The 23,211-nt window shown below is 41.8% G+C and overlaps 1 protein-coding gene across 1 annotated transcript; it reads right to left on the bottom strand.

The window, feature by feature from the left end:
* Positions 1-279: 279 nt before the first annotated feature.
* ASB15 (ankyrin repeat and SOCS box containing 15) lies at positions 280-21,448 on the bottom strand. The gene is given in 9 exon segments (XM_075855056.1): positions 280-470; positions 1,168-1,321; positions 5,442-6,009; positions 6,565-6,736; positions 7,653-7,867; positions 7,869-7,896; positions 11,865-12,023; positions 21,147-21,278; positions 21,366-21,448. Coding segments are annotated over 8 exon segments (1,578 nt in total). The 5' UTR covers positions 21,253-21,278; positions 21,366-21,448; the 3' UTR covers positions 280-294.
* Between the last annotated feature and the right edge of the window lie 1,763 nt (positions 21,449-23,211).

The following is a 23,211-nucleotide window of genomic DNA, read 5'->3' as shown; positions in this document are numbered from 1 at the left end:
TGATTAATTTTCTAAACCCCTTACCATCAGGTACATTTTGAGCTACAGTCTAGTGCAATGTAATCTGTACTGTCAAGGCTGCAACATTAACACAATACCACATGATAAAGATATATATGCATGATGTAAAGTATTATAAAAGATATATATTTTTTCTGCATTATTGTTGATGTCTAGATGATTATAAAGCCAAAATACAGGGTAACATAGAAATTTCACAATATTTACATCGAGTTGTCACGTCATCAGACTTGTAAACTAACTCCTAGAGATGAAAGTTAATTTGTTGGTTTATTATGCGTCAAAATGTAATCCCTTCCCATATAAATCATATTCTTTGTACATTAAATAGGACTTCAGAAGCGGAGGCAGGTGAACTCTCTTCACAGACGACAGGTTCTGTAATCTCTCCAAACCAAAAAGTTTACGTAATTTAAGACGGCACAAATGCTTCAGTGGACGGGGGTTTCCTAGTAACAAATGACATTTATAAGCAGGAAAACCTATGAAATTGTCTATATGAACTCTATATATTTCTACAACAAATGGTTTAGCGATACAATGAAAGAATACATCCATCATATGGAGACACCACTGAGCAATTTGTTATAGCGTAAAATACTATGAGCCATTTGTAAAATGTATGTAGGAGTAGGAAATATTGGTGCTTTGCATTAAGCAGACGTATACAGTATATTGTGAAAAAGCTTCTTTAGGTCATTTATTTGCATGTGCTATACTCTATATTCATTAAAGAAATAGATACATTTTAACCGACTCATACCTGACTCGTGAATATTTATAAACAGTAGTAGATGCATGAAATTACTAAATTAGGCTTTTACTAACTTCACAAATCATATAGATCATAGTTTTTCAACCAAGATGTACCATAGGGGGTAAGAGCCCTTGTACCAGACTGGCTCTATAGAGGGGGCAATGTGATTGGCTCTGTTATGGGTGTAAGGTGTCTGACGCTTTTAAGAAGGCACCGTACCAAGGCATGCACAGTTTATTATCTCAGTGGACTAATTTGTTTAAAATTATAATGGATCCTAGCTTATGTAGCCTATGAAGATTTGGTCCAATTGTTTTTTACTTGGGATACTTGACTTTAAAACATTAATAAACACTGATACAGATAATAGGTGGTGTAAATTAATTTACCTATAATCTCCTGGATCTCTGCCCAGTTATTTTGTACTTCAAGAATAGATTTCAGTTTTGTACAAATTGGAACATAATCCATGTAGTCTACTAACACTCGAATAACTTTTCCAACCAAATGCCTCATCCACGACACTGTGATGAAATCGCAAAACTAAAAGAAAAAAGACAGAAAATGTCAAACAATAATAATACAATTACTGTTCTTATTTAAATAATGGAAACACATCAGGCACAAACCCATTCGATTTTATTAGATAACTTATCTGAAGTCGATGCATTCTAGGCGGTTTTGGGTGATGGCTACAATTTGATGTTTCCAATATGTACATTGTGCCTCCTCATCAACTGCACCCAAATGTATTTACCTTTCATTTACCTAATATAAGTGAAACATGAGTTTCTACGTTTGGTCAGTTTATTGCCTGCTAGTGTTTTTTTTTTTTTTTTTGGTGTTTTTTTCCATCTTTTCAGTTTTGCACAAAATGCAGATTTCAATGATGAAAGGAAAATGTTACCAGTAATTGTTTTCCATTTCTATTGAATTGAATTGATCAATTAAATTTCAGACACTTTAGTGTGAATGGATGTTTTATTTCAGTGGAATGTAGTAACCTGAGTTGACTTCCACTAAAGTAATTGATACTAGCATGGCACAAATGGGGGACCATAATAAACAACTCAGATCAGCATATCAAACAGAATGTAGAGGAGGCCACACATACCCACACATATGGGTCCGAAAATTGCATTTTCTAAGCCATAAAAATTTTTTTTTTATATTGATTGATTTAACAAGTCATTGGAACAATAATCAGTATGGTTGAAAAAAGATTCAAGTTTATCTAAATAATTCAATATTAGATGTAGTACAGATAGAAATGTTGTGTCTAACCTGCATAATATTGGGTCTTTTTCCTTACCAGTAGTGGTTTCTGTAAATGCACATTTTCTCTCTCCATGCATGATGAGTAGGTGGATACTTCCTGGAGTGATGTCAGAACTGTGCTATGTGCTCTGAGCCAATCAGATCTCTTTTCCCTGCTGGGTCCCGCCACCCCTTATGCTGTTTCACTGAGCCACTGAGTGAGAAGCTGCAGCTACATTTCCACCTCCTCCTTCTCTATGGTTTGTTATAGTGATAGGTACAATTTACCGTCACATCATATATATATTTGGCAAGGACTTGGTGTCCAAGGCACAGTTAGCTCTGCCCACCGCCCGACCTGCAGGAAGCCTGTGAGGAAGGAGATGTGAGTGCTCAGTCTGTCTGTTGTTTGTCCCTATATTTGTCTGTGTGTCTCTCTGTTTGTGTGTGTATAAGTTCCAGTATGTGTGTCTTTGTGTGTGTATTTGTGTGTCTAAGTGCCTATATATGTATCTGTACAGTGGCGTAGCTATAGAGGTCGCAACAAGCCTGGGGGGCTCTCAGGGTCCGACTGGACTGAAACCTTGCACTGGTGGGTGAATGAATCCCTATGTATTTTTGAAGGGCTGCCTCGTCTCTATTTTGTTTGTGGATATCTGCTGTGGAACTTTGGATTGGGTCCCTCTGAGGCTTGAACCCAGCATTTTTACATCTTTCTCCGATGCTGTGACAACCACATTTTTGCCTGTATGTCTAAATATGTCTTTATGTATGTACAGTATGTATGTACCAGTATGTATGTGTCTATATATGTGGTTAATTTTTGCTTTGTGGAGGGAGGCAATAGAGAGTCCCGCACAGTACGCCATTCAACCTAAGGCCGGCCCTGACTGTGTGGGGTCATTATACTGTATGTGGCAGCTATGACGGGCTGTAAAGGATCTGCCAGGCACAACTTCTGTGTATACGCCCATAGGTAATCAGTCTGCACCTGAGTCTATGTCTCTGAGACTGACTCCATCTTCCACCACTCAGGATGGCAGGCTTAGGAGTGGGAGAGCCTATCGCAGCCTGGCCAGACGGAGCTAGCTCCCGCCCTCTGTCTATTTAGACCTGCCTTTCCTGTTCCTCCTTTGCTTGTGATTCTTCTCGCGTGGTTTCCTGGCCCAGCTACAGCTTCTACTATTTGATCCTGCTCCATACTGACCCTGGCTTACTGACTACTCTCCTGCTCTGCGTTTGGTACCGTGTTCACTCCTGGTTTGACTCGGCTCGTTCACCACTCTTGTTGCTCATGGTGTTTCCGTGGGCATCTCCCCCATTTCCTTTAGCTTTGTGTACCCTTATCTGTTTGTCTCGTGCACTTACTGAGCGTAGGGACCGCTGCCCAGTTGTACCCCGTCGCCTAGGGCGGGTCGTTGCAAGTAGGCAGGGACAGAGTGGCGGGTAGATTAGAGCTCACTTGTCCGTTTCCCTACCCCCTTTCATTACAAGGGCATTATACTGTATGGGGAGCATTATACTGTATGGGACAGCTATGGGTGGCTTTTTACTGTAATGGGCATTATACTGTATGTGGCAGCTATGGGGGGCATTATACTGTGTGGGGCATTATACTGTATGGGACAGCTATGGTAGGCATTATACTGTGTGGGGCATTATACTGTATGGGGCAGCAATGGGGTTCATTATACTGTATGAAACGTATTATACTGTATGGGGCAGCTATGGGGGCATTATACTGTATGGGACATTACAGTGTATGGCGCAGCTATGTGGGGCATCATACCGTATGTGGCAGCTAGGGGGGCATTATACTGTATGGGGCATTATATTGTATGGAGTGCATTATACTGTATGGGGGCATTATACGGTATGGGGCAGCTATGGGTGGCAATATACTGTGGGGGAATATATGGGGCATTATACTGTGTGGGGGCATCTATGGGGGCATTATACTGTGTGGGCAGCTATGGGGGGCATTATAATGTGTGTGAGCAGCTATGGGGGGCATTATACTTAGTGGGGCAGCTATGGAGCATTATACTGTGAGGTCAGCTATGGGGAGCATTATACTGTGGAGGCATTCATGGGGTCTGGCGGCTGGGCATAGGCACGCGCAGGGGTCTGGTGATGTTGGGAAGGGGTAGGGGGTCCCAAGCTGAATTCTTGCACCAGGGCCCATGAGCCTTTAGCTACGCCCCTGTATCTGTATGTGTATATATATATATATATATATATATATATATATATATATATATATATATATATCTGTGTGTGCATCTACTACATTATCTGCACTCAGAGAGTTATCACTGTGTTATTTGTGGTGTTACATAGGACTGCAGGTAACATCTACTACATTATCTGTAATCAGAGAGTTATCCCTGTGTAATCTGTGGTGTTACATAGGACTGCAGGTAACACTGTTACATTATCTGTATTCAGAGAGTTATCAATGTGTTATCTGTGGTGTGACATAGGACTGCAGGTAACATCTACTACATTATCTGTAATCAGAGAGTTATTCCTGTGTTATCTGTGTTATTACATAGGACTGCAGGTAACATCTGCATTATCTGTACTCAGAGAGTTATCACTGTGTTTTCTGTGGTATTACATAGGACTGCAGGTAACAGCTACTATATTATCTGTACTCAGAGTGTTGTCTTTGTGTATTATCTGTGGTGTTACATAGGGCTGCAGCTAACATAACTACATTATCCGTATTCAGAGAGCTATCACTGTGTGTTGTCTGTGGTGTTACATAGGACTGCAGGTGACATCTACTACATTATCCGTACTCAGAGTTATTACTGTGTGCAGGGCTGGGCGATTTTGCAAAAAAAGAAAAACTTGATTTTTGTCAACCCTATGGACGATTTTTGATTTGATTCATGATTTTCTTATTTTTAGAAGTAATTAAGGAATTACTGTCAATGCAATTCCCTTATCTCAAAAAAATACCAAGACACAATTCTTTTACGTAAGAGAATTGCAGGCATAGTTATCCAATAATATATATTGATTATCAGGATTCTCCCTTAGCTGCTACGTGTGATCACGCTCACTTATAAAAGGGACAATGCTGATAATCATCATATAAATTTGGCTCAGAGAATAAGAAGAGCAACTATGAGTGCAGAGGAACGCCAGGAACAACGAGAAACCAATTCCCAAAACAAGGCATTAAGAAAACCCTGAAGTAAGACGAGCCTGTAATGAACAACGTCGTTCTCAAAGAGCACAATTTTAAATACTTATCATTCCTTTTGCTAGCAAACCTGTGTAACAGGTTTGCTATACTAGTTGTGTTATATTGGCGAAGCTCAAATCAACTTAATTGATACATTACAAAGGTGGAGAATATATAAAACATTTAGTTTAGCCCAATAAAGCTACTCACATGGCTGTCTTTTATAACACATGATGTCCAACCAGGTAGCACTTCTTCTGAGGATGTCCATACAAATGATCCACCATACATGTCCCCATGCATGCAGTCAAAGCACCTCTCAACTTGGTATCCATTATTTAACAACATCCGTAGCATGGTTTCATCATTGAGGGCATATTGTATTGCACTTGGAAAATGAGTATCATTCACAAGCATGAAGTAGCAGTTTACATTGGCATGATGAGCTAAGAGAAGTCTAACAATTTCATGGCTTCCGGATCGTACAGCCACTAAGAGACAGTTCAGGGGGTCCAAGTTTGGATTAGCATTAGCTTTTAATAGCAGCTCTGTGCAAAAAACATCTTTATTGGATACTGCAGAAAACAGTGCAGTCATTCTTTTATCACCATAATTTTCAGATATATGTTCAGCTAACAGGTCGTTTACGTCAAAGCCATTCTCAATGAGTAGTTCTAAGCATTGCACGCTCTGTCCTTCAGCTGCAGAATGAATAGGGCTTATTCCGCTTCTTTGTACTGCATGTTGTGATGTTACAGGAATAAGATACTTTAGTGCACTAAAGGGAACCATAAAATATTAAAATATTAGTCCGAATTACATTCCTAGCACATAACTTTATAATTTAGTATGTCGCTAACACTCTCAGAAGCACAATGGGGGGGTCTACAGTGTTTCCACAAATATTAGTGATACACTGACAATGTTGATGGCTGTAAAAGAGCAGCTGCAGATATTTTAAATACATCTGTAGGAAGTTTACTTTAATGGGAATTTGTCACCAGACAGGCCCCTTTAAAGGGGTTATTCCATGTTGGACATTTATGGCATATCCTGTTTTCGAAACTCAGGAACAGGTCATGTATTATATGTTTTTTTCTAATTCACATCAATGGGTGCTCCATTTCAAAGTGTGAATTGTATTCAAATAAAGGTGACTCTCGGCCTCATTGGCAATGAGACACCACGTGATTGCGGCCACTGCCTTTAAGTAACAAAAGCAGACCCCTTTTAGAAAATAAAATCTGCCAGATTTTATTTTCTAAAAGGGGTCTGCTTTTGTTACTTAAAGGCAGTGGCCGCATTTTACATACCCTAAGAGCAAAATACTCACATATAATGCCCTCCATAGGCTGCTTTGTGTATGGGAAGATAACCCTCTTTATCTGGCATATTTCCACTAGCGCCATATTCCAAAAGGAGGGCAATGCAATCTGGATTTCCTCCAGCGGCCGCATCAGAGAGCACTGTGGAGCCATCGTCTGCTTCTATGTTGATATCTCCACCTAGATATATTAAATTTTTTAGATGACTGAGATACTGAAAAAAATCATTTGGAAGGAAAGTGGCAAACAGATAAATACTTTAAAGAGTAGTAATTACAAACCCTCTAAAATTTACTGTGAACTAAATATGTTGTTGACTGCATCAATATTATTTATACATATCCCAAAAGATATAAACCAGTGAATATTATGTGTAAAATGTAAAGCAGCTTTGTCAGATTTCCTATGCTACCCTCTATCCTATACTATCCTCAAAGAGAACAGAATTTATTAGAAAGTTGCAAAATGTTTCACATTTCAATGATTACGCCTGTTCCCTGTGTGGTGGGGGGAACTCATAAGCAACCCCGCGGTTAAAATAAAAAGCTAAAAACCATGTGCACCGCCATGTAACCAAGTAGCTCTAGCCATATCAAAAATGTATTTTGGATGTGTAAATACTGTAGCTTGCCGATGATCACAATGTGTATTATATGTCAGAAGGACTCAGTTGTGGGCTTGCACCTGGATTTTTGAGAACCTGCATAAAAGATCGATTTTTTTTTTTATTATTACTTTTTATTTCGTTTTATTTGCAGTAAAATTTCCTTAAAAAAAATGGGACACGGCTCTGAGAGATAATTGTAAAATATACAACCAACATGGTAGTATAGAGCTTTGTCATATGCCTACTAAGGGCCTTTCCCTAAAGGCATGATGTGATGGTAATGGGGGCCGCCTTTATTCAGGGACCTCATCTCAGACAAGTTTTTATAGAAAGTGTGTATTAACTAAATTATTATCTCTTATAATATCTCCTATAATAATTATCTCTAATATTTGAGTACAAACCAAATCAAAGGGGAAAAAAATGCTTTTTACAAGAACACACAGTTGGCATCATCACAACATATATGTTACATAAGTTTTCACATACCTTTATGTATTAGTTGTTCCAACACATCACAGTGACCAAATTCAGCAGCAACTCCTAATGGCGTTACACCGAAACCATCTCTAAGACTGACATTACCACCATTTTTCAAGAGTAAAGAGATAATATCTTTTTGTCCCTGTTTTGCAGCTTCATGCATTGCTGACCATCTCTTCACACAAGGTTGGTTAATGGTACAGTTGTAACTGATCAAAAGACACCATGTCATAACTTCCTATCCTAATAGCTGAAAAGAAGAAGAATTATACAGATAATATAACAGATTGCTGATAAGATGGGCATGGGGAATCTAATTATCTATTATAAAGGAAGTAATTTGCGCAAAAAGTACATAAAAGGCTGTTGTTGTAAATGCAATTCCTTCATATATAAGTAGAAGATCAAATAAAGGTATAGCTCCTAAAAAGGTGTAATAAACCACATCTTGTACCTGCTTATGTGTTCCCCAACCTTGGTAGATAATAAGATTTCAAATCCTTAGAAAATATTATCAATGATTTTTTATGGAAGGGAAATCATCCAAGGGTAAAACAAGAATCTATGTGTTTGGAAGAGATGAGAGGCGGGTTTGTATCTGCCTAACTTTGGGCTGTATTTCATAGCAGCACAATTCCAATATATTTTGGCCAATAAACATTTTGCGGTATGGCTAATGAAGAAATATAAAAATATTGGGAGTATAACAGAGTTTCTGGAATCGGAAAATGTAAACCAAAATCGGGGGATAGGTAAGATGATGCACAAATTCTGCTTTAGCTTTTGGGACTTGGGTGAGGTTATAAGGGCACTTGTTTGCACTCCTATCTGGGAGAATGAACGATAGCAGGGAATGTAAAAAAAAATTAGACAATATCAGCCTTGGGGGAAATTAGGTTTATTTAGAGTAGAGCAGCGTAAATTGAAGGATTTTAACACGTTGAGTAAGGAATCTCAGGTTCGGAAAAATTTCTATTATAGATACAGTGAAAGGTCTTTGAGACGAACACCCAAAATTGAATTGACAAAAGTTCTTCTAGGGGGTGGTCTCCTCAAGGAATATGGGCACTATGCATAGTATTTAGTGGAACAGAAAATCTGGTCTAGACATGACTGTATGTCTAATTGTAGTAAGATGCACTGGTAAAAATTGTACTTCCACTATTAAAACATTTCAATTGTTTAAAAAAATTACCACTAAAAATGTAAAAGGGGGATATATGTAACAACGATACAGCCATGTAAGGGCTTGATTTTTGTGGGACGAGTTTTAGTTTTTCATGGCACCATTTATTGTACCATATAATGTACTAGGAAATGGGAAAAAAATTATTTGTGTGGTAGAAAATAATAAAACAGCGATTCCTCCATAGTTTTTTGTGCTTTACTTTTACGGCGTTCATCGTGCAATTAAAACATGTTAACTTTTTTCTGCGGGTCAATACAATTACGGCGATACCAAATTGATATATTTCTTTATATTTTACTACTTTTACAGGGAAAAATCTAATTGTCGCCACATTCTGAAAGCTATATAACTTTTTTATTTTTCCGTCGAGGGCTTTTTTTTTGCGGGACAAGCTGTAGTTTTCATTGGTACCATTTTGAGGTACATGCGAGTTTTTGATCACATTTTATAAAAATTTTGTGGGAGATTCTGGTGTTGTACTTTTTTTTTTTTTTTTTTTACGCCATTCACCATGCCTGTTAACACCTTCCCGACCGCCCACTGTCTTTTGACGTCAGGCGGTGCGGGTGCTTAGTCTACAGAGACGTCTTTTGGCGTCGCTGCAGGACAGGCTGATGAGCGAGCGTGTGAGCACTCATCCTCTAAGCAGGAGCTGTTACTAACAGCTCCTGATCTTAGAGCAGCCTCCTGAACACAGCTGGGGTCGACAAACATTCGGATCCCAGCTGTTTAACCCTTTGATTACCGCGGTCCGTAACCGCGGCATGATCAGAGGGAATTCCCCTCTAAGATCGCATCACCGGGATTCCAGTGATGCGATCAAACACTGGGGAATCCCTCTGCAGTCAGCCCTGGGGACCTACAAAGGACCCCAGGGCTGTCTGTTCCGTGTGCCTGCTGTTCGGGCACACTATGTGCTGCCCGATCAGCAGCCTGTGTCATAATGACACAGTGTAATGTATTAGCATACAGAAGTATGCTAATACATTGCAAGTAAAAAATAAAGTTACAAATAAAGTTATCCCTTGATGGGATTAAAAAAAAAAAAGTAACAAAACAAATAAATAAATAAAAAAAGTCCCAAAAAGAGTCTTTATTTTGCATTAAATACATTTTATTGCCCCTACACTAAATAAAAACAAAAAACCTACACATATTAGGTATCTACATGACCGTAATAACCTGAAGAATTAATCTAATGGGTTATTTAGCGTGAAACGTGAACGGGATAAAAAAGAAACAAAAAAAACTATTCCGAGAATCGCTTTTTCCTATATTCACGGCGTAAAAAATTTTTTTTACCCCCAAACTGTGGGGAAAAAAAATACTATTTCTCTCGCATAAAACAAGGCCTCATACAGCCACGTCAATGAAAAAATAAAAAAGTTATGGCTGCTGAAACGCAGAGAGGCAAAAACAGAAAAATTGAGCTGGTCATTAAGGTCTTTTCAGGCCCGGTCATTAAGGGGTTAAATAATGTTTTATTGTAATAGTTCAGACTTTTATGGAGGAGGCAAAACCAATTATGTTTATTATTATTTTTTTACATTGCTTTAGGGGTAAAGTGGGAAAAGTTTTTTTTTTTACTTTTATTTTTTTTTTGTACATAAATAAAACTTTATTTAACAGATTTTTACTGTTTTTATTAGTCCCCCAAGGGGACTTGAACCAGTGACCGTTGGATCGCTTGCACTACATATATACTGCAATACTAATGTATTACAGTATATCGTGTTTCCAACAGGCAACAATAAAGGGCATGACCACACGTGGCGGATTTCCTCCGCAACTGTCCGCATCAATGCCGCACAGAATCTGCGTTGCAGATTCTGCTGCGGATCTGCACAAAATGTGCAGTAAATTGATGCGGACTAGCTGCTGCGGACTGCGGTAAAAGTACTTCCCTTCTCCCTATCAGTGCAGGATAGAGAGAAGGGACAGCACTTTCCCTTGTGAAAGTCAAAGAAATTCATACTTACCGCCCGTTGTCTTGGTGACGCGTCCCTCCTTCGGCATCCAGCCCGATCTCCCTGGATGACGCGGCAGTCCATGTGACCGCTGCAGCCTGTTATTAGCCTGTGATTGGCTGCAGCCGTCACTTACACTGAAACGTCATCCTGGGAGGCCGGACTGGAGACAGAAGCAGGGAGTTCTCGGTAAGTATGAACTTCATTTTTTTTTACAGATAGATGTATATTGGGATCGGTAGTCACTGTCCCGGGTGCAGAAACAGTTACTGCCGATCGCTTAACTCTTTCAGCACCCTGGACAGTGACTATTTACTGACGTCTCCTAGCAACGCTCCCGTCATTACGGGAGCCCCATTGACTTCCTCAGTCTGGCTGTAGACCTAGAAATACATAGGTCCAGCCAGAATGAAGAAATGTCAAGTTAAAAAAGCAAGACGGATCCGCAGCACACATAACATGTGCATGACAGCTGCGGACTTCATTGCGGAAATTAGAATCTCCATTGAAGTCAATGGAGAAATTCCGCCATGAGTCCGCCACTGCTCCGCAACAGACAGAGCATGCTGCGGACACCAAATTCCGCTCCGCAGCCTATGCTCCGCAGCGGAATTTTACGCCTCGTCTAAACGAACACTGCTAAATTAAAGTGTAAGTCAATGGACAAACGGCTCCGCTGCGGATTAACGCTGCGGAGTGTCCGCAGCGGAATTTAAGTGAAATTCCGCCACGTGTGAACCCAGCCTAAGTCTTCTAGGAGGCATGGCTTAATAAGAGTACAAAGATGGCAGACCTAGAGGCCTTCATTAGGCCCTCAGGTTGCCATGCCAACCTTCGGCACCCCGAGATAACGTCGCGGGGGGTTGATGGGTCGTCCCCTCTTTCTAACACTTTAGAGTGAATTGTAGGCTGTAACATACAGCCAACACCCTTTTCTATGGAGCAGGCTCAGCCCGTGAGCCCGCTCCTTACTTCCCTCTACCTGGCTATGACATATGTCATACGTCAAGAGGGAATTAATAATTGAACAAAACATCCCCAACATTTTTTTATAGGTCATACCGATAAGAAGAGGAGATTCGCCACTTCTATTCTTGCTGTTTGGCCAGACTCCTTTCTCTAGAAGTACCTTCACATTCTCAACTAATCCAGACTTTGCAGATAGAGTCAGTGGAGTCTCCCCATCATTTGTCTTCTGTTCACACTGTGTTTTATGTATAGCTATATAAATTTAATAATAGCACAAATTAGTTGAAGGTTATCAAATGTAAATGCAAAAGACAAAGAAAGAGGCCAATATATAGTAGGCTTTTTGTTTACCCAGCCTTTCCATCTACTTTAATGCTATTCAAGAGGTCTGTACAGTATGCATAATCAATGATTAGTTGCCCTTTATATAACTTAAAGGGTCCACTTTGCAGCTTATATTATATTCTAGAGCTGTATTCACACATAGACTATATTCGACACTAACTGTTCAAACAACTTATGCTAATTAATATTATACCTAAAATATATCAACTTTGTAATTTACTTGCTGTTCAAATTTAGTTGTTTTTATTCATGCAAATTCTGTGTGAAGTTACTTAAACTAGGTTGCTACATTCCTGTAATCTGCTGTGCATCCCCTGTTGTCAAGCAAAATTGGTTCCCAGTTACAGAGCAGAGGAGACAGACTGCAGAAAGTGGAGGGTGTCTCTTCACTGCCTGCCCATGGAAATCTATGGAGAGTGGAGGGGGAGCAGGAGGAGGGAGTAAAGAGAGAGAGGAGACGCAGGCACACACAAATGTGCAGTAGCTGCTGGTAAGATTTCTATGTCATCCCAGTGCTGAATTCTCAACTACACTGCTTATTACTGCAGTATAATCTGCTCCATGCTGCTGCTGCTTCTATATATGTGATAGCTAGAGATAGGGGAGCAGGATTCTTCTCTTCTATATGTGCAGTGTATAGAAGATATGATAGCAGTTAGGCTCCACCCACTAGCTCAGCATTAGAGAGCCTGCAGAAAGGAAAACTAAAAAATACAGAATACAAGTCATATAATGGCCAGAAATAGTGTCATTCCTCATGTACACACATATGCCAACTTATTTTGGAAAGCCACCTGAAAAGTTAGGTACGCTTTAAGAGCTGAAATCCACCAGCATTTCCTACTTGTTGAGTTTTGATACAGAAATTGCTTCAGTGATTTGCGTTCTGGAAAGTGTAGTATTTTCACCATGCACTGTACAGTAATCTGAAAAAACAAACAAACTGAATACCTGCATTATAGGAGCCTGGCTAAGCTGTTAGGGTTTTGCACGTTTTGTTCCATTTTGCTGGACTGTGCTGTTCAAACTTTTGGTTATATAAATATATATATATAAATATATATATATATATATATATATATATATAGATATATATATATATATATATATATATATATATATATATATATATATATATATATATATGATATAGCAGGAACAAAGAACAAGTAACGGCACCAGGACTTCAATGTTGGGGAGATGTTGGTTTATTCACCACCAGGTGGAAAGAATGAGCAACGTTTCGGTTCACACCTGAACCTTTCTCAAGCTAATTACAACAGTGCATAGTGCCACATATATATAGGGATACATAGGATGTACATTCAACAGTGCAATTAATAATATATATATAAAAAATCCATAAATATACAACACATAGTTATACAAAGGTAGACATATGCCAATATATGTGTCCAATAAATGTGTTTAAGAAACAACATCTCAAAATATATGATAAGCAATACAGGGAAAATAAGGTAATGTTATAATTACCCTAATCAAAAGCACCAGCTCATAATGAAGGGGGAGGAGCAGAGGGAATGTTCCAACGCAATTATAGTGGAAAAGAAGTCATATTATATCATAAAACTTACAGTGTCAGCTCTCGGTGATGCATGGAATAAACCATGGCGTCCCGCGGTTCGATAATGCGCATGCGCAAAATGGCGAACTGCCGGAAATGCGTCATGTGGAACGCATATCTGGAACGCAGTATAGCCGCGCATGCGCAGACAGTGAATTCTGTCCTGACGTATGTTTACATCAATATGGAAAAAGACTCAAAAGAGTATATAGCCAGCAATCTATGTTTTTTTATATATAGATGGCCCACATTAGATATATATATATATATATATGGGGGATTTATTTAAATGTCTATAACAAAAAAGACTCATTTATGTAGTCTAAAAGGAAATGGCCACGGACCACAACATAAATGGAGAGAACGGCTACACCTAAAGATAGGTGGCCATATCTCACAGAGACAACATAGTCTCAACCACCCATACGTGTCTTTTTGAATTCAGGACCATGTTATAGACATAAATAGAAAAGTAATGATTTGTTACAAATATTGATTATAATTTATTCCATATGATTTCCACAGAGAGCATATAATACACAGAGAAAGTTTCTGATTTACATCAAAGAAAATCTGTATATAATCCTTGGAACAAAATTGATTAAGAAACGTGACCTCTGCTCCCATGATGTACATCCCTTCATATAAGTTGGTATCTGTGAATAGAAAAAAGTGTGTATAAAGTGAGAAAATATGTATATAAAAATAAATATAGATAAAAATTCACATCTGTATTTATATGGATTTAAAAACAATGTCAAAAAGATCCCACCTACACTCAAAAGAATGGATCGGATATGGATATATCAGACTCATAATAGATCATGTCAAATATACATGAACGTTCAGATATGTGGGAAATATGTATATTCTACATTAAGTCCCTTTGGGGACATGGTTTCAAGAGTAAAAATCCACTCAAGTTCTTTACGTTTGAGGGCCAGCTCTCTATCACCTCCTCGTCTGTTTAGGGGTACTGAATCAATAATTTTAAAGCGCATTTGGGATACATTATGTCTACAGTCTACAAAATGTCTAGAGACTGGTAGATCTCGTCTCTTGGTGTTAATACTAGATTTGTGGTTCCTCATTCTAAGCGTTACTTCCGTAGTGGTCTCACCCACATAATATAGGCCACATGGACAAATCAATAGGTAGATTGCAAAGATGGTTTTACAGGTATAGAAGCCCTGAATTTTGAAAGTTTTACCTGTTTGTGGATGACAGAAACTATCTCCCTTAATCATATGATTACACATATGATTACACATATTGCATCCCAGGCACGGAAAGCATCCATATTTTGGAGGGGCTAGAACACTCTGTGACATCTTAGTTTTGGATCCAATCTTCCCTTACTAGCCTATTTCTGATGGTTTTACCTTTACGGTATGCTAATAATGGTGGCTCTTGGAATTCCTTAATAAGGGGAAAAGCCCTGGTTAATAGACGCCATTCTCTTCTCAGAATATTGCCAATCTCTGGGCTTGATGTAGAAAAAGTTGAGACAAATGGTATACGAACATTTTTCTTATGCACCACTGTCTGTTTATCCAAAAGTTGTTGTCTATCCATTTTTATCGTCTGTCTTTTATATAAATTTAGCATATCAGTTGGATATCCCCTACATTTAAATTTGTTGCACATCTCGTCCACTCTTTTGGACAGCTGATCTTCATTACTAACAATCCTTCTAACTCTGAGAAGTTGGCTAAAAGGCAATGATCTCACCATAGCCCAGGGGTGTCCACTATTATAGTGCAACAGACTGTTCCTATCGGTTTTCTTATATATATCTGTAGTTAACATACCATCTTGTAAATAGATCTTAGTATCCAAAAATTCAACCGAAGAGTAAGAATGGATCATGGTGAATTTGATCCCCTGACACATATCATTTAGAAAAGAATGAAATTGTTTAAATTCATCCTCTGAACGGGTCCAGATGAGGAAGACATCGTCTATGTATCGCCACCACCGCAATACATTTCTGAAGTGGTGGGACACATAGACAAGATCCTCCTCAATCCGGCACATGAAAATATTAACATATGTCGGGGCCATATTAGACCCCATGGCCGTACCCCTTTTTTGGAGGTAGAATTTATCACCAACCATGAAATAATTTTTATTGAGTATAAACTCAAGTAATGTTTTAACAAATTCAAGAAGCTGTGTCTGGCAGATCCTTTACAGTACCCCCCCTTTTATGAGGGGCCACCGGACCCTTTCTAGGTGGACCTGTTTTATTGGGGAAACAAGGGTGGAACCTCCTGAGCAATACCCCAGCGTGAACATCCCGGGCGGGTACCCAAGTACTCTCCTCAGGCCCGTATCCTCTCCAATGGACCAGGTACTGGAGGGAGCCTTGGACCATCCTGCTGTCCACAATCTTGGCCACCTCGTATTCTACCCCCTCAGGGGTGAGAACAGGGACCGGAGGTTTCCTCGAGGGAGCCAAGGACGGGGAGCAGCGTTTAAGGAGGGAGGCATGAAACACGTTGTGTACTCGAAAAGACGGGGTCAACTCCAGTCGGAAGGAGACAGGGTTAAGGACTTCAATGACCCTGTACGGCCCTATAAACCTGGGAGAAAACTTCTTGGACGGGACTTTAAGGCGCACATTTTTTGAAGATAGCCACACCAGATCCCCGACCACAAGCAAGGGGTTAGCAGAATGTCTTTTATCTGCCTGAGTCTTTTGCATACTCTGGGACGCCTCTCGGTTCTTCTGAACCTGGGCCCAGACTGTGCACAGTTCCTGATGAACGACATCTACCTCGGGATTGTTGGAACTACCAGGGGAAACGGAGGAGAACCGTGGATTAAACCCAAAATTACAGAAAAAGGGGGAGACCCCTGACGAGTTACTGACCCGGTTATTAAGGAAAAATTCGGCGAGGGGAATGAATGAGACCCAATCATGTTGACAGTCAGAGATAAAACACCTTAAATATTGTTCTAGAGACTGATTAGTCCTCTCCGTTTGGCCATTAGTTTCAGGATGGAAAGCCGAGGAGAAGGACAGATCAATCTCCAACTTTTTACAGAAGGCTCTCCAAAACAATGAAACAAATTGTACCCCTCTGTCAGAAACAATATTGACAGGAACCCCATGGAGACGCAGGATGTGTTTGATAAACAAGGTAGCTAACGTCTTAGCATTGGGTAGTTTCTTGAGGGGCACAAAGTGGCACATGTTACTGAAGCGGTCTACTACAACCCACACCACCAACTTGCCTTGAGATGGAGGCAAATCGGTGATAAAATCCATGGAGATATGGGTCCAAGGTCTCTGGTAATGGGCAAAGAACATAGTAAGCCCACTGGTCGGGACCTGGGAGTCTTGGACCTAGCACAAACCTCACAAGCGGCGACGTAGGCCTTAACGTCTTAAGCAACCCAGGCCACCAGTAGTTTCTGGCAATGATGTGCTTGGTACCCAGGATGCCTGGATAGCCAGATAGTGCTGAGTCATGATTTTCCCTAAGTACCCTTAGCCGGAATTGCAGGGGAACAAACAGCTTGTTCTCAGGAAGGTTCCCGGGAGCTGAACCTTGATCAGCCGCAATTTCGGAGACTAAATCAGAATCAATAGAGGAAATGTTTATACCTGGAGGCAAAACACAAGCAGGATCTTCCTCCGAAGGAGGGCTGGCCATGAAGCTACGCGACAGTGCATCAGCCTTAATATTTTTAGACCCAGCCATATAGGTGACCAAAAAGTTGAATCTGGTAAAAAATAACGCCCATTGAGCTTGTCTCGGGTTTAGCCTCCGGGCAGATTCTAAGAAAACCAGATTCTTGTGGTCAGTAAGGACCGTTACCTGGTGCCTAGCCCCCTCCAGGAAGTGGCGCCACTCTTCAAATGCCCATTTAATGGCTAAGAGTTCGCGGTTGCCAATATCATAGTTACTCTCAGTGGGCGAAAACTTCCTGGAGAAGTAGGCACAGGGACGGAGATGGGTGAGGGACCTGGTACCCTGGGACAAGACATCACCCACTCCCACCTCGGAGGCGTCAACCTCCACGATGAATGGCTCCATTTGGTTGGGCTGAACCAGCACTGGGGCCGAGATAAAGCACTTCCTTAAGGACCTCAAAAGCCTGGACAGCCTCAGGAGGCCAGTGGAGGAGATCAGCACCTTTGCGAGTGAAATCCATAAGAGGCTTAGCGATGACCGAGAAGTTAGCAATAAATCTCCTGTAATAATTAGCGAACCCCAGGAAGCACTGTAACGCCTTCAGGGAGGCAGGTTTGACCCATTCCGCCACAGCCTGGACCTTGGCGGGGTCCATGCGGAATTCATGAGGAGTGAGGATTTGACCCAAAAATGGTATCTCCTGCACCCCAAACACACACATTTTTCGATCTTAGCAAACTGTTTGTTTTCCCGAAGGGCCTGGAGCACCTTCCTGACATGCTCAATGTGGGAGGACCAGTCCTTGGAAAACACAAGTATGTCATCAAGGTACACTACAAGAAATACCCCCAGGTAGTCTCTTAAAATCTCATTTATGGAATTCTGGAAGACCGCGGGAGCATTACACAACCCAAAGGGCATGACGAGGTACTCAAAATGACATTCGGGAATGTTAAACGCAGTCTTCCACTCATCCCCCTCTTTGACGCGGATAAGGTTATAAGCCCCCCGTAGATCAAACTTAGAGAACCATTGGGCCCCCTAAAGCTGATTGAAGAGATCAGGAATCAAAGGAAGGGGGTACTGGTTCCTTACAGTGACCTTATTCAAGTTCCAGTAGTCAATGCACGGCTTAAGACCACCATCCTTCTTCCCTACGAAGAAGAAGCCAGCACCTACCGGAGAAGTAGAGGGGCGAATGTAACCCTTGGCCAGGCATTCCTTGATATACCCTCTCATGGCTTCACGTTCGGGACAAGAGAGATTAAATATCCTACCCTTATGGAGCTTAGCTCCTGGTACCAAATTGATTGCGCAATCGTATTCTCTATGAGGAGGTAACACTTCGGAGGCCTCTTTAGAGAAAACATCAGCAAAGTCCTGAACAAACTCAGGTAGAGTGTTCACCTCTTCAGGGAGAGAAATAGAATTAACAGAAAAACATGACGTCATGCATTCATTACCCCATTTGGTAAGATCCCCAGTATTCCAGTTAAACGTGGGATTATGCAACTGCAACCAGGGAAGGCCTAAAATCAAATCGGACGATAATCCCTGCATCACCAGTACAGAGCACTGCTCCAAATGCATGGAGCCAACAAGAAGTTCAAAAACAGGGGTATGCTGTGTAAAATAACCATTAGCAAGAGGAGTGGAGTCGATACCCACTACTGGGACAGGTTTAGGCAAATCAATCAATGGCATAGCTAGAGACATAGCAAATTCCACAGACATAATATTAGCAGAAGACCCTGAATCCACGAAGGCACTGCCGGTAGCAGACCTACGACCAAAAGAGACCTGAAAGGGAAGCAAGATTTTATTAGGTTTCATATTTACGGGAAATACCTGTGCGCCCAAGTGACCTCCCCGATGATCACTTAGGCGCGGAAGTTTTCCGGCTGCTTATTCTTACGCCTAGGACAGTTGTTCACTTGATGCTTGTCATCCCCACAGTAGAAGTAGAGACCATTCTTCCTGCGGAACTCTCAACGTTGTTGGGGGGACACGGAGGCCCCGAGTTGCATAGGTACATCCGAGTCTTCCGTGGAAGAACGAAGCAACGGAACCTCGGCAGGCATCATGGGGGAGTCAGAGGAGAAGGCACAAAAACGTTCAAGTCGTCGTTCCCTGAGACGTCGGTCAAGTCGTACCGCTAAAGCCATAACCTGATCTAGGGAGTCAGAAGAGGGATAGCTAACTAGCAGGTCTTTCAGGGCGTTCGACAGACCCAATCTAAACTGCCACCTCAAGGCAGGGTCATTCCACCGAGAAGCTACACACCATTTCCTAAAGTCAGAACAATACTCCTCAACAGGTCTCTTACCCTGACGTAAGGTCACCAGCTGACTCTCGGCAAATCAGTCTTGTCAGTCTCGTCATAAATGAGCTCGAGAGCAGGAAAGATCAACGGAGGAAAGTTCAGGGGCGTCAGGAGCCAAGGAGAAGGCCCATTCTTGGGGCCCGTCCTGGAGCTGGGACATAATTATACCCACCCGCTTCCTCTCAGAACCGGAGGAGTGGGGCTTTAAGCGAAAATAGAGCCTACAACTCTCCCGAAAGGAGAAAAAAGTCTTCCGGTCCCCTGAGAACCGGTCAGGCAACTTGAGGTGGGGTTCAAGAGGTGAGGTGGGAGGCACTACCAGGGTAGCATCATGCAAGTTGTCCCTCTGAGCCAGGGCTTGGACCTGTAGGGAGAGGTCCTGCATTTGCTGAGCCAGGGTCTCAAGGGGGTCCATAGTTGTGTCAGGGAGCAGGGTAGACTAGGTATATGGGCCTGTGATTATGTAATGACGGGGTAGGGAGACAGACAGGTGAGCCCTAATGTACCTGCCAATCAGTCCCTGCCTACTTGCAAGGACCTGACCTAGGTGACGGGGTACAACTGGGCGACGGTCCCTACGCTCAGTAAGTGCACGACAGACAAACAGACAAGGGTACACAGAAGCTAGGGAAACGGGGCAGCTGCCCACGGAGACACCGTGAGCAACGAGAGTAGTGAACGAGCCGAGTCAAACCAGGAGTGCACGAGGTACAAAACGCTGAGCAGGAGAGTGGTCAGTAAGCCAAGGTCAATAACAAGCAGAGGATCAGTAGTTCAAGCAGCAGCAGCAGAGCCAGGAAACAAGCAGAGCAGAATCACAGGCAAAGGAGGAACAGGAAAGGCAGGTATAAATAGACAGTGGGCGGGAGCTAACTCCGTCTGGCCAGGCTGTGATAGGTTTTCCCACTCCTAAGCCTGCCATCCTGAGTGGTGGAAGATGGAGTCAGTCTCACAGACATAGGAGCAGGTGCAGACTGATTACCCACAGGCGTCGACACAGAAGCTGTGTCTGGCAGATCCTTTACACTGCCCTGCAGTGATCAAAGGATCACTGAGCAGAGAACTGGCTGTGGGGAGAGTGGCTGAACATGCCTGTCCTGCAGCACTCAGATCACTAGGTGGATGTGCAGCAGATGGCTTTATACTATGTAAGTAAATATCATAACTCTTGTAAATATTTCACATGCAATTTTTATGAACTATACAATGAATATGATATTTAAATATAATATTTAATGGACGGACAGTCCATTTAACTCTACTGTAAATGTGCTTGTGATCATGAGAAGTAGCCTACAGTATAAAATTTGAACATGAATATGGATCTGCCATGAAGTATAACTGTGGTTCAGACTATAAGTTTGATACTAGAAATTAATATAGCCTAGTCCTTAGGTTTGTGAAATATTCTAAACATATTAACTAGCACATTATACATCATAACTATTTGTAATATTGTGTCGTTTATAGAAACTTACCATCAAGGATTATTTCAGTTATCTGACGGACCGGTTGAACAACTGCTTCATGTAGAGGAAACCAGCCTTTTTCATCAGCTTCATCAAGTGCATACTTATATTGCATGTAGTTCTGCAGTTCAGTAATTTCCCCTGGAAAGGATACAATTTATGTCTATGTCTACCAAATATCACTTTATTACTGTAACCAAAATGTACGAACATGTGTTAGTAACTAACCTTGTATTATAGCTGCCACAATCTTTCTGTTTATATCACTTGGTGGTACAAACCTGTGAAAATATTTCAGAGTTAAATCTTTATTTCTATTTCAATGCATCTTTGCTATCTAAATGAGAAATTGTCTCCTAAAAACTTTTGTAATGCAGAGTAAATTGTTGCTTTTTTACATTTAGTGCCGTTTCTCTGGGTATGGAGTTTTTTCAGCCAATTTTCCTATAGGCTTCTCCATAGGACTTCAAAAAGGCCAGAAAAAAAGCATTTACAAAAATAACAGTAAGTAAAAATGCCACTAAAGACGCCATCAAAAACACTGTTACATTTTACAAAACACTGGTTTCTTAACATGCATGTTTTCAAGCTGTTCAAAACAACTAAAATCTATGTATAAAGGAAGCCTAACGTCTATGTTCACACAGAGTTTTTTGCAGGCGGAACTTCCGCCTGTAAAATCTGTTCATTTTTTTCCTGAACGTTTTTTTTTACAGAAGACGTGATATTTGATGTTGTTTTTGACGCGGTTTTCTAACGCGGTTTTGAAGCGTTTTTTTAAGACATCCCTCAGAAAAGAGCTGTACTTCCCAAGAGGGCAAAAACTCCTCCCAGCCTTCTCCCAGTCGCCATTATACACATTACTACTGCTGTAGAAACTGCTATGGACCAAAATCCTGAACAGCACAGCAGTGTGGCATTACCACAGCCACAAATAAAGGTGAGCAGGCGTGAGATGCGCCTCCTCATGAAGGTGGTGTTCAACGTCGTGCGTCGGCATAGGTTGCGTCAGGTAAGTTTTGTCCAACACTTTTTCTACCCTCTATTAGCAAAATTTAGATAAAGCATTCATTTCTGTTCAACACTTCATTTTTCACAGGAGGAAGAACGACGGAGTGAACGGCACCGTCGGTACTGAGTACATCTCATAAATGAACTGCGGCCACAGAGGGGACACATTTGACATCTGTACGCAGAACTGCGATGGTGAGTTGTTTTATTTTTTGTAGTTGCAACAGTACAAAAATGTGAACAGGGAGAACTATGATCCTGTCCATTTAAGCTCTAAATGCTGTGATTTATAGCATCCACGGCATCCAGGCCATTAGCGGGGTTGTAACTAGCACTGCTGCAACCATATCAGCTTGCTACGGGGTACACTGCATGAGGGTGCCCGTGCTGTCCTCCAGCACAGGCCCCCCCATGCCCGGAGACGCCGCTAGCATCTGATATGGGCACACTACAATGAATAGTATCTGCGCCCTTGGATGCAGATACTATTGAACAGTATGGTATAGCAGGGAGCACGGCCGCCATCAGGGGGGTATTAGGGGTAGTACTGTAGTGGGCCCGGCCAAACTTAATTGAAAGGGGGGCCCGGCAACTGCCGCGACTTGCTTTTGGTAGAAAAAAACAAGCCCCTGCAATGGGGCCTGTTCTTTTCACCAAAACAATGTTGTGAGCTGCGGGCCCCCCTCTTGTCAAACACAGCCGTTAGCTGCGGGCCCCCCTCTCATCACCGCCGCCGCGCCGCGAAACACCGCCCGCTTGCTCGCGTACGAGCGCCCGCGACCGCGCACGAACGACCGCAAGCGCGCACGACCGCAAGCGCGCGCCCACGCGCGAACGACTAGGCGCGCCGCCGAGAGGGAGCAACACAAGTACATCGACGTAGAAGGACAGCCACACAGGGACAGCGGCGCACGGTCTACTTACCTGCTGGCCCGCCTCCGACTCCGCCTCCTCGTCCTCCTCCGACTCCTCGTCCGACTCTGCCTCCTCGTCCGACTCCGCCTCCTCCTCCTTCTCCAGAGCGTAGCTGCGTAAGGAGAGGGGGAGGAGTCTAGTTCTTGCG

The sequence above is a fragment of the Rhinoderma darwinii genome, chromosome 3, assembly GCF_050947455.1.
Source record: "Rhinoderma darwinii isolate aRhiDar2 chromosome 3, aRhiDar2.hap1, whole genome shotgun sequence".
Lineage (NCBI taxonomy): Eukaryota > Metazoa > Chordata > Amphibia > Anura > Rhinodermatidae > Rhinoderma > Rhinoderma darwinii.
The sequence above is the reverse complement of the archived record's forward strand: the minus strand, read 5'-3'. Positions and strand labels throughout refer to the sequence as shown.